General features: G+C 43.8%; 1 protein-coding gene across 3 annotated transcripts in view; it reads right to left on the bottom strand.

Annotated features, from left to right (window-relative positions):
- The window catches only part of NUP58 (nucleoporin 58), a 38,921-nt gene extending 29,083 nt beyond the window's left edge, over positions 1–9,838 (bottom strand). For 2 of the 3 annotated variants that reach the window (XM_088842693.1, XM_055426363.2), the window contains exons 1-3: positions 9,528–9,838; positions 3,530–3,669; positions 475–624 (exon numbers count right to left, since the gene is read on the bottom strand). In XM_088842693.1, coding sequence (XP_088698819.1) covers positions 475–624; positions 3,530–3,669; positions 9,528–9,634 — 397 coding nt within the window. In that variant the 5' untranslated portion in view covers positions 9,635–9,838. The remainder of the gene's footprint in view (positions 1–474; positions 625–3,529; positions 3,670–9,527) is intronic. The other variant, XM_055426361.2, reaches the window with a different exon arrangement.
- Positions 9,839–12,475: the final 2,637 nt, after the last annotated feature.

Here is a 12,475-nt window from a genome sequence, read left to right as displayed (position 1 = left end):
CTTAAGAATATACTATATACTTAAGAATAGAAAGAAGTTTTATCTTTAAAGCAAAAACCAGTGACAAGCATAAGCTTTGGTTAATACTAGCATGGTATCAGGTGAGAGAGTGCAGACAGTACACACTCAAAACTAGATAACTCCTAACCAGGCAAGGTTTATGCAGTCTTTACCCTCCCATCACCAGAATGTTCCTTGAGAACAAAGCAGACAGGAACAGGTTCACACGTGACCTCTCATCCAGTACCCTGCTTTGCTCTGTAAAGAGACTAACTTCCAAGAGGGCCTCTGCTGCTTTAATGCTCAAGGCAGATCTTCACAAACCAGTAATTCAGTGTGTCAACACTGCTGAATGACTGAAGTAAAAATTTTCCCCAACTGAAGTTACCTTTTCTAAAGGTGGACACCTGTGTTCACTAACTGAATGAAATGTGAATAAAACTAGAAAATGCCACTATTCTCCATCAGCCTCACCTGCAGGAGTGGATGTCAGTGCAGACGAGAGCGTGAGACCGCTGGCCGAGGTAGAGGCAATGGGCAGCGCAAAGGGCGTGGCGGACGCTGCGGGTTTACTGAAGCCTAAACTGAAGCCTGTCGTAGATGCAGATGTCGTGGCTGCCGTTCCTGTTTTAAAGAGAATTCCATCTTACCGTAACCACATGCATACTATATTGGTATCAATCAGGACCCTAAAAACCTAAGATCCTACTTTGTGTAGATAAAACAGATATATGCACTTATAAACGAGAGAAATCATTCACCAAACCACAGTGAACACCGAAGAGGAAAATCCAGCTGAAGCGGTGACACTGGAATTCATCTTCTGCCCCACCTCCAGATGTACCTAGAACAGCGCGTCCCCTCCTTTCTTTTATACTCAACAGAAAAAGTCTTCCTTCTCCAGGACTAAATTAAAACACCTCCTCTGCTGCTGGCAGCCCTCCTCCTCTGCTCCTCCATCAGTGCCCAGCTGCCTCGCTTCTCCTGCCCATGCGGCTCCTCCAGTCCCTCCTGTCTGTCTCCTTCCTCAGTTCACGTCTTCTCTTAAAGTACAGCTGATTTAACAACGATTCAAGAGTACAGCAAAGTGATTCAGTTTTATAAATACATACTTTTTCTTCAGGTTCTTTTCCATTACAGATTATGACGAGATACTGAATTTAGTTCCCCGTGCTGTCTATTGATTCTTCACATGTATTAGTTGTATATCTCTGTTCACTTACTAAATCATACTCCATCTGGCTCTGTTTTTGCTCTCTCACTTCCTAAAACATCTTGCCCACATTCAGAATCTCAACTGTAGGTTCACGGGTCTAAGTCGGTATCTATCTGAGTCTCCAAAGCTATCTCTGCCTTATGTTCCTCTGAACTCCACACGTCTCCCTACAAAAACTTCCCTAAATTCCCCATAGTCAACTGGGTTGCTAAAGCCAGAGACCATGAACATCCATGACATACTTTCTCTCCCATGCATTCTGTCAATTCTACTTCAAACATACCACCACCTCCAGCACATTCTGCTGAAACTCAATATTCAAAGCATCAGGCAGACTCAAGGTCACAGCCAGAAGCAGTAGCTCAAAATTATTACACAAAGAAATTATGAATGACCTGCATTTTGGCTTCTCCTGAAAACTGAGAGAAAAGAAGCCAGAAACCATGCTCCTGGCTTGACCCTGCTACAACTGGAGTCCCTGCCAGGGTATTGTGCTTCGGACACATTTATGTTCTAAAATCTCACAAGAGGAGTCAACTGCTTGACCGTGTAACCAATCCTGTCTAAAACTTCAGTGGTAAACAGACATGCTTTCTGTGGATAACAGGCAAGCAGCATCCAAGTAAAGAAAGTCCACAAATATTTAATTTGTTTCTATTTTAAACCTGCATTTAACTAAATGAATTAACCGTTGTGGTTCCTCACTGTCCTCTCATCTTTCTGCATTATTCCCTGGCATCAAGGAGAAGGCAACTGCCGCCCTGGCTGCCCACATTCTGGGCAGCATATCATGATGGAGCGCTATGACAGTAGAGCTGGACAGGAATCTAAACCTTCCATTCCAATGCCCTCCCTTGATAGGTGGCTAAATGCTGCCAGACATGACTGCCGAAGGCCTCACAACTATTTAGAGGTACAACCAGCGCTCAACTCCAAGACTTCTGGCCTAAAGTTTCTCCATTAAAAGGGCTTAAATGACTGAACAATATAACTGTGAAATAAATTTTTACAAAAAAATTCTGTATTTAAAATTTTTTCTGAATTAGAAAAGGATTACACAGTCATCGATGGTTTTATTTTTTAAATACTCAAATACTGAAAGGTTCTTTGAGAAGTCAGTAACTGTTATCTGTATCAGGTCCTCGGACACTGTCTTCTACAGCCCAACTCTGTGAGAGACCAGGAAAGAGCAGAAAACCACAGATCCGGGACCTCCCCTCAGAAACCCTTACTCAGAGTTAATCCTGTAATTATAGTTGTTGTTATTGCTGAGGACAAAAAGAGAAATAAGCTTGAATCATCAGTGGAAGACTGCACTCTTTTGCCCTGTCATAGGGGAGGATTTGAAATCACCCTGAGGGAGCTGTAACACTGCTGGTGAGACTGACGGGCAACACAGTATCTTCCACCACAATCACGATCGAACACTAGCGTTCTTCCTGCAGCACTGGTTCCCTTATTACAAGCTGTATGTAGTTTGGCTAATTAGGGACTGAGTTGTAAAATGCAAGGAACTATTGCCTGTAACAAAATCAAGCAAGGAGGAAAAAAAAAAAAGCTACTCCCAACAAAACACCAGCACTGTCTCAAAAGGCACACTCACGTTACTCCTACAGTCCTTCCATGGTCTCTGCGTGGCTGTGGGAAGTGCTACAGTGAGGCTGGCAGCTCAATGTCAAAGGTGGTAACAGAGACCAAGAGGCTCTGAGGGCAGAGGACAAAGGTAAGCAAGGAAGCAAACTTTTAAATGGTGGCTCCAGTGAAACATATTTTTGGCTTATAACAAAATACAGTATTTTTTTAATTATTATTAAAATGTTTACCAGAAAGCTTTACTCCTGCCCTTTCCCAGTGAAACAATTGTTTGTAATAGTAAAAAAAAATCTAAGACATCTCTCAGGGATGTAAATTATAATGTTACAGCAAAATAGGAAGCTGACTGTCCCATATATGCTAAATTAATGCCCAAACTCTAAAACTGACTTAATCTTCACTAATGTAAAACACTGTGTTATATAATCTAACATAAACTTTTGAATTACTTTAATTCATTATATTTAAAAAGATTTATTTTCTTTCATTCTTAGACGTATGTGTGTTGTCCCTCCGTCACTGAAGTAAATCACAGTTAATGGCTGGCCCTATCTCTGGCCCTTAATCCCACATCCCTGTATGGTTTTTCCTATCAGTATTTTCTATTTCTTTAAGTCTACCAACAATGATGATTCTTGTAAAGGGAGGAGACAGAGGACAGAACCTGCAAAGAATGAATATCCCAAACCCACTCCCTGAGAATGTGATGATCCCCCTTACCTGTGCTCGTTCCTCCCAGAGTGAACCCCGTGGCAGGTTTAGATCCGAAGAGGCTGGTTCCAAAGCCACCAGAAGCAGATGTTGTAGCTGGAGTGGCGGTGCTCCCAAGTGTCCCAAAATTGAGCCCCACAGTAGGGTTGCTTGTTTATAAAAAACACAAAGTAAAGTCTACTAAAGCCAATACTTGTTTAAGAGAAATGCAAGCTAGCTCTTTGAAGTTAGTATCTCACGCATCTCCACAGGCTACAAAAATAACTAACAATTTACCTTTAAGCAACTAAGTTCAAGTATTTTTCTGTTCTCTTTAATAATAAATCCACATATAAAATTATCCTTAAAAAAAGGCATCATTCTTCAAGAAAAGTAGAATCTAGGGCAGCTAGGATTTCAGATCCCAAGGAGTTATAAACAGGATCACATATATTCTGCTCTCACCAGTTTTTGCTTGAAAGCTGACGTAGTTTAAAACAACCATTTATAGGAAATCCTATAAATGTGGATCATTCTCCTTTTGAACTAAGTATGTACAATTCACACTGCTAAGCTCATTTCTCCTTCCCCAACTGCTACAGAAAACACATGACCAGAAACAGAAAAGTTAGTCTAAGTTGTCCCCACCACCTATCACTATATTACCACCACTGGGACTGGGGTGAGGGACACAAACAGATGTGTCCTGGCACAAGGAACGTGCAAGGCAAAACTACCCTCTACCACGACAATGTGAAATTGGCAGAAGTCAGAGCTCTTCAAAGCCTCTGAAAGCTTAAAAAAGAGCAGCTGACAATGACAAGTGATGTGAACAAAGTTCACAGCTTTTCAACTGTTCTTAGCAAGCTGCTGCTAAGTCGCTTCAGTCGTGTCCGACTCTGTGCGACCCCATAGACGGCAGCTCACCAGGCTCCACCATCCCTGGGATTCTCCAGGCTGCAGAGGCTCAAATTTGCTATCTATAAATGGGAGAACAAATTATGAAAACAAGCCAAAATACCTTGACACTCTGAGACTTCAAAAATTATGTAGGAGAGTTAAGAGTGATTATAACCTGTATAACATAAAGGGAAATCCCATTTATCCTAAGCCCAAATCTTTATTTCTTCTCTCTGCCCTTCCACATAGACATAAATGCCACAACACAACCAAGGTCAGTTTTAAAAGAATCTTCAAAGCCTGCAGCATTTCAACTAAAAGGGCAGGCAGCAGTGATCCAGTACCAGTTCTCCAACCTCCTGGCACTTGTGTGACATACCCTTTCTGAGCCATAAGCAAAATGGGAATAACAAGAATTTTCTATAAAGATTTAGAGATTATGAAGAGCACATTCAGTTCAGTTCAGTTCAGTTGCTCAGTCATGTCCGACTCTTTGCAACCCCATGAACCACAGCACGCCAGGCCTCCCTGTCCATCACCAACTCCCGGAGTTCACTCAAACTCACGTCCACAGAGTCGGTGATGCCATCCAGCCATCTTATTCTCTGTCATCCCCGTCTCCTCCTACCCCCAATCCCTCCCAGCATCAGACTCTTTTCCAGTGAGTCAACTCGTCGCATGAGGTGGCCAAAGTATTTGGAGTTTCAGCTTTAGCATCAGTCCTTCCAATGAACATCCAGGATTGATCTCCTTTAGAATGGACTGGTTGGATTTCCTTGCAGTCCAAGGAGTCTTCTCCAGCAGCACAGTTCAAAAGCATCAATTCTTCGGCGATCAGCTTTCTTCACAGTCCAACTCTCACATCCATACATGACCACGGGAAAAACCATAGCCTTGACTAGACGGACCTTTGTTGGCAAAGTAATGTCTCTGCTTTTTAATATGCTATCTAGGCTGGTCATAACTTTCCTTCCAAGAAGTAAGCGTCTTTTAATTTCATGGCTGCAATCAGCATCCGCAGTGATTTTGGAGCCCAAAAAAATAAAGTCTGACACTGTTCCCACTGTTTCCACTGTCTCCCCATCTATTTCCCATGAAGTGATGGGACCAGATGCCATGATCTTCGTTTCCTGAATGTTGAGCTTCAAGCCAACCTTTTCACTCTCCTCTTTCACTTTCATCAAGAGGCCTTTGAGTTCCTCTTCACTTTCTGCCATAAGGGTGGTGTCATCTGCATATCTGAGGTTATTGATATTTCTCCCGGCAATCTTGATTCCAGCTTGTGCTCCTTCCAGCCCAGCGTTCCTCATGATGTACTCTGCATATAAGTTAAATAAGCAGGGTGACAATATACAACCTTGACGTACTCCTTTTCCTATTAGGAACCAGTCTGTTGTTCCATGTCCAGTTCTAACTGTTGCTTCCTGACCTGCATACAGGTTTCTCAAGAGGCAGGTCAGGTGGTCTGGTAGTCCCATCTCTTTCAGAATTTTCCACAGTTTATTGTGATCCACACAATCAAAGGCTTTGGCATAGTCAATGAAGCAGAAATAGATGTTTTTCTGGAACTCTCTTGCTTTCTCCATTAACTTCATTCAATAAATGTTGTTGCTACTGTTATCATAAGGAGCACTTATAAATTCAACTAAACACACTATATACAAGGTATTATGCCAGGAAATCACTGTGAGAGGAATAGAGAGAGAAGAGCTTCTTAAGGAAGGAGAAGAGCTTCTTAAAGAAGGAGAACTTGAAATCTGTCATCAGTACTGCGCAGGAAAAAGGAGAAGGTGCACCCTGTGTCTTTCCTCATCAGCAATGTAAATGTGCCCCTGGTATATATAAGCACAGGGGACTGGCAGAGTAGGGCTGCAAGGTCTCACTCACAATTACAATCAACTAAATCAAATCATACTTTACGAAACAGAATCAAATTAAGAAAATGTTTATTATGCTCCCCTTGCTCCGAAACAAATCAGCAACTCCATGGTTTTGCTGCCTTTCTATGAACATACAAAAGATATATAGTGAAAGTATGCACATTTAAGACAAGTATTTAAAGTTTCTTGACAATTCAAGACAAGTGGAGACACAATGAAGTGTTTCACAACTTCACAAAGTTGAAAACATTACCAAAGAAAATACATCAAAGTGAAATCTTCACCAGAGAAGCAAAGGAGAAATTCCTCTGTGGCAGAGAAGATCACTGAAAGAAAAACAAAAAGCTACCCCAGACCTAATCAATTACTGTCTCAAACAATACAATTATCTGTCAATGTGTTATAGAAAAACCAGAAGACTGAGGCAGATCGGGAATGGAATCTTACCTTCCCCGCTGGCCTTACTGTGAACTTCAGAGCTAAACAAGTGACATTTACATAGTAAACCGGCTCATTTCACCCAGCAACCCTTTGAGATAAACAGTACGTTATCATACCCCTTTCCCAGATGTGAGAACTAAAGCTTGGAGAGTAACTTCCCCAAAATGATTTTCCAAAAGAATGTTAGGTCTCCAAACTAGTACTTCAAAAGGCAGGTGTTAGACCATCTCTTCTTTCATTAATTTCCCAAGACTTTCTAAAGCATGTATAAACGTTTCTAGTTTATTACTCAATCATTCAACAAGTATTTATAAAAGCCCTCTTATATGGCCAGGCACTGTCACAGGGTCTTGGAGTGATAAATGAGCTTAAGACCTTGCCCTCAGGAAGTTTCCAACCAGAGAAATATTTATCATTCATGCAGGTGGTGCAGGGGGTAAGAGATGCAGGTTCAATTCCTGGGTCAGGAAGATCCCCTGGAGGAGGGCATGGCAACCCATTCCAGTATTCTTGTCTGGAGAATCCCACAGACAGAGCAGCCTGCTGGGCAATACAGTCCACAGGGTTGTGACAAACCCACCAAAACAACTTAGTGCACACTTTGAACAAGTATGTACTGAGCTCCACTGTGTCTCTTGGAAAACCAGCATGAAAAGACCTCCACCATCATGGAGCTTACACTGTACCACTGAGATCAGACAATAAACAAGTCAACAAAAAATAAAATGAACTGAGCACAACTGTGTAAGTGCTTTGACATCAGGTAAGGGATGGACACCCCTCTCCGCTGACAGGTCTTGAAAAGCCTCCCTGGGCTATAACCACCTGAGGCCCACAGTAGGAATCAGCTCAGTACGGCAGGTGGCAGGGCAATTCCAAGCAGAGGGAACTGCCCTCAAGTTGGAAGGGATTTGGCTTTCACCTGAGGAACTGAGAAAATGCCCAAGCTGTGTTTTTCAAACTAAGATCAGGATCCCCCAAAGAATAACCAGCATTTAAAAAAAGAAGAAGAAGAAAAAGGAAACAAGAGTATCAGGTCAAAAAAGAAAAAGAGAAAAGATCAAAAGATTAAAGCACATAGAAAATATCAAAGTGTAAGGGTAGTATCTTTTGTTGAAACTTTGTTTCAGTTATTTATTGGTGTGCCTGCAGGGTTTTTGTTTTTTCACAGTGGACCTATATTACTGAATTGGAGCAAACAAATGAGGTGGGCTCAGGATGTCTGAAGAGATTCCAGACCGGGTCTGGTGGACCACGGTAAGATTCATTTTTATCTCATTTGGAGCAACAGCAGAAAATCATTGATGAAAAGGAAATGGAAACAAAAATTTTTAATCACCCTGGCGATAATGTTGTTACAAAAAAAAAAGCCGACATGAATGCAGCTGAGACAACTGGGATTCCAGGGAACTAATCAAAGTAGTAGATGGAAGCAGTTTTCATCTAACATGAGAAAGGTCACTGGTTGAGAAATTGGCAGGAATCTTAAGTATTTTCATAAGAATGTAAGCTTCAGGAGAATAGGACTTATTTTACTGGCTAAAAGAGAGCCTATTACATAGGAACCTGTTCTACAAATGACAAGAGCCTACAACATGGTGGTGTCTCTGGAAGTAAAGCAAATGGAAAGTGAAGCATCAAGAATATCAGGCCTTACTATTACGAGGGAAAGAGCTATTAAGGAAAACTCCAGATTTCTGACCTCACTGCAGAGTCTGTGCCCCCCTCCCTTTTGGTACAGACAAAGCTATAGGTTTTGTTTTTAGTGTGTTTTTTTGGCCTTGATAATCTACAACCACATTCTTCAAGTTTCAGGAGCTATCTTGTAATTCATTCTACACACGCCTCTTTATTTAATGATCTCCTCCACTTTTATATTTAAAAGATTGAGTTTAAGATCAAATCTCACATCATTAAAAAGATCTTAACTGCCTTTTTCTGGAGATCAGCTAACCAAATGGTTGTCACACTTCAGCGGGGGGGGGGGGGGGGGGGGCGGGGTGAGTAGCAGGCTCCACAAAAACGATGACTATGGAGCCTACATTTTATAAGCCAAGTAAAGAACAATGCGAGTCGACACAACGCCCTCACCTGCGTTATACTAATTTGCAGAGACTGTTCGAAATTACCGCCAGTAAGTGCTGTAGCAAGTATTTGAAATAAACAAACAAAAAAACCCCACAAAAGTTCAGATAAGCTTCCATGAAGCACAAAAGGTTTGAAACCGTGTTTAAAATAACCAGCAAATCATTAACGTCCCAAACCACATATCCTGCAACGGTGTCTCAATTATCGGGGACAAACTTGACATTGTACCCCCTTAAAATTTCCTATTGTTTTTTTCTAACCCCAACAAGCTGAGATCCACTCAGCCGCTTGACATTCAATGGGCGGCGCAGTAGAGCGCCGCGATGGGGCCAGAGAAGCCACGATGCCGCCGCCGAGCCTCCACCCAGGCCACCCACCCCCGCCGCCCGCGACCCCCAGGCTGTCCCCAGCCACTAAGGGCGCCCCCACAGGCCCTTTGTCCCCCAGGCCGCTCCCCACAGGCCCCTCGCCCCCAAGGTCGCCCCCCACAGGCCCCCCGCCCCCAAGGTCGCCCCCCAACAGACCCTTCGCTCCCAAGGTCGCCCCCCACAGGCCCCTCGCCCCCCAGGCCGCTCCCCCTAGGCCACTCGTCCCCCAGACCCCTCGGCCCTCAGGCTGCCTCCCGCAGGCCCCCACCCCCACTCGCCCCCGCCTTCAGGCCCCAGCCCCCAAGACCGCCTGCCCCCAGCCCCGCCGGGAAAGAGGCCGCTCGCGGTTACCTGGACGTCCCGGTTCCGAACGAGAAACCTCCACCCGTGCCGCTCCCGCCAGCGGCCACGGTGGAGGAACCCAGCGTGCTGCTCCCGAAGGAGAACCCTGTGGACATGGCTGCGGGCTCCGCGCGCCGTCGGCAAGCTAAAGTGTCGGCACGCCGTTCCCGCCTCAAGGCCCAGATGGGCCCGGCAGCATCGCTCCCGCCGAGTCGCGACCTGGCGCGAACGCCGAGCCCTGCAGCCGCGAAGACAGGCTTGAGGGGGGTGGAGGCCGCGCCGCGCACGTCTGGGCTGGTCGCGCGCACGCAGCTCCGGAAGCGCGCCCGCCGCGCAGGGACTGCTGGGAAGGGGCGGGGCCAGCGCGTCGCGCAAGGCGCCCTGGGACGGACGGGGGCGGTGCCCGGATGTCCCGCTGGGATAGTGCTTTGGTCTCTGTTCAGTTTTGCGTTTGTGCTCTGTTGCTTCTTTGGTGTATGGCTCTTGAGTCTCAGTCAGTTCAGTTCAGTCGCTCATTCGTGTCCGACTCTTTGCGACCCCATGCACTGCAGCACGCCAGGCCTCCCTGTCTATCACCAACTCCCAGAGTTTACTCCAACCCATATCCATTGTAGTCGGTGGTGCCATCCAACCGTCTCATCCTCCGTCGTCCCCTTCTCCTCCAGCCCTCAATATTTCCCGGCATCAGGGTCTTTTCAAATGAATAAGCTCTCTGCATCAGATGGCCAAAGTATTGGAGCTTCAGCTTTGGGATCAGTCCTTCCAGTGAATATTCGGAACTGATTTCTCCTTGCAGCCCAAGGGACCACCAAGAGTCTTCTCCAGCACCACAGTTCAAAAAGCATCAATTCTTCGGCGATCAGCTTTCTTCACAGTCCAACTCTCACATCCATACATGAATGCAGCATTTTCTCCTGCCTTGAGCTTAGGCTACCTGATATGCATTGAACTGTGTCCCTCCGCAGCTCACATGTTGAAAACGTAATCCCCAATGTCCTGGTAGTTATTTGAGATGGAACCTTTGGGAGGCAATAAGGCTTAGATGAGGTCGTAAGAGTAGGACCGTCATGACAGGATTGGTTCCCTAATAATGAGACACCAAGTACAACATTGTAAAGCAACTATGTGTCTGTGCGTGTGCATATTCGAAATGTTTAGTGGATCGGTCCTTTTGCGCTCTGCGACCCCATGGACTGTAGCCCGCCAGGCTCCACTCCATGGGATTTTCCAGGCAAGAATACTGGAGTGGGTTCTGATTTCCTTCTCCAGGGGATCTTCCCAACCCAGGGATGGAACTCACCTCTCCTGCATTGGCAGGTGGATTCTTTACCACAGAGCCACCTGGGAAGTCAAAGCAACTATACTTCAATAAAAATTAATTTTTAAAAAGAGGAAAATTTATTTTAAAGGAAAAAATAAATTTATAAGAGTTCTATTTGGTTCTTCATGTCTGCTAGATCATTAAGAAACTATTTTCCCCCCATACACTGCAGATATTTTCATCATGTCTGATCTCTTTGAGCATAATGAGGATAATTTTTTTTTACAAACTAAGCCTGATAATTATAAACTCTTATTGCCACTTATGCTGTTCTTGCAAATTATCTCTTTAAGAATTGTTTCCTCTTGTGCTAGTTATTTTTATGGTGGCTAATGATTTTCCCTGGAAAATTAATTGTGAGGGTTATTTAAAATTTATTATAGAGTGGCATTTCACACACACAAAAAAAGATTTGTGTTTGCTATGCTGATATTCCTTGCTGTCCTTCAGTTGCTAAGTCATGTCCAACTCTTTGCTGCCCCATGGACTGCAACACATCAGGCTTCCTTGTCCTTCACCATCTCCCAGAATTTGCTCAAACTCATGTCCATTGAGTCGGTAATGCCATCCAACCATCTCATCCTCTATTGCCCTCCCATTCCTAGGCACTAATCCCAAAGGTTTAAAATGATATTCACAACCTGAGGGTTTTTTTTTTTTAAGTCTTTTGGGTGGGATGAATCTAGGTTATATAAATGTATCCAGTGACCTTTTTTTTAGGTAAAGGTAAAATGTTAAGGTAAATTTCCTGCAGTATTCTGGGCACTGGATTGGTTGAGACTCCTTCTGGTCCTGGCTTCACGTAGATAGAATCTCCCATTGTGCTCCCTACCTGAGGTGGGCCCTACACTTTGACTCCTGGACTTTGGGTGCTGTGAGAGTGTCAAAAGAAGTACTAAATTCACCTGGTTTGGAAATGGCCCTTTGGCAGGAATGTCTGCATTCTGCTTACCTTTGTGCATACACACTTTCCCTTCTATTTTGCACTTGTAAGTCTTCACTCTCTTCTCAGTTATTTGGTACTTTATGGAATTTGATTTTCTATTTTATTTATTCATTCATACATTTATTTTGGCCATGCTGGGAGGCATATGGGATCTTAGCTCCCCCACCAGGGATCAAATCTGCACCACCTGCATTGGAAGGGCAAAATCTTAACTGCTGGGTTGCCAAGGAAGTCCCTTAATTTTCTATTTTAGATATTATTTTACTTATTTTTAAAAAAAGCACAGACTCATTTCCTAGCCTACCAAATTACCGCAAATGAAATTTTAATGGATTTTGAAAAACAAATCAATACAGAACAGTGTTAAGAATACAGACTCTAGAGTCAGACTGTCTGGCTTTACCTCTGGAATCTAGGCTTTATCTGCTGTGTGATGTAGGGCAAGTTACTTTATTGTGTTTCACTTTCCTCATCTTTAAAATGAAAAGGATAACAGTATTTTCCCCATAATACAGATAAAGCACTTAGTACTCTTTCTGCCACCTGGTAATCATTAAAGTGTTAGTGTTGTTACCTCTCCATGAGAACTGAAAAAAGAGAAGGTTAGAAATGACAAGAGAAGAGGAGGAGGAGATAGAGTTTTGATGATACATGTATGAAGATGTGAAATGGAGAAAAAGACAAAACCTT

Source organism: Moschus berezovskii, chromosome 13, assembly GCF_049115385.1.
Source record: "Moschus berezovskii isolate FMDL1 chromosome 13, NW_MosBer_1.0, whole genome shotgun sequence".
Taxonomy (NCBI): Eukaryota; Metazoa; Chordata; class Mammalia; order Artiodactyla; family Moschidae; genus Moschus; species Moschus berezovskii.
This window is presented reverse-complemented; position numbering and strand designations above follow the sequence as displayed.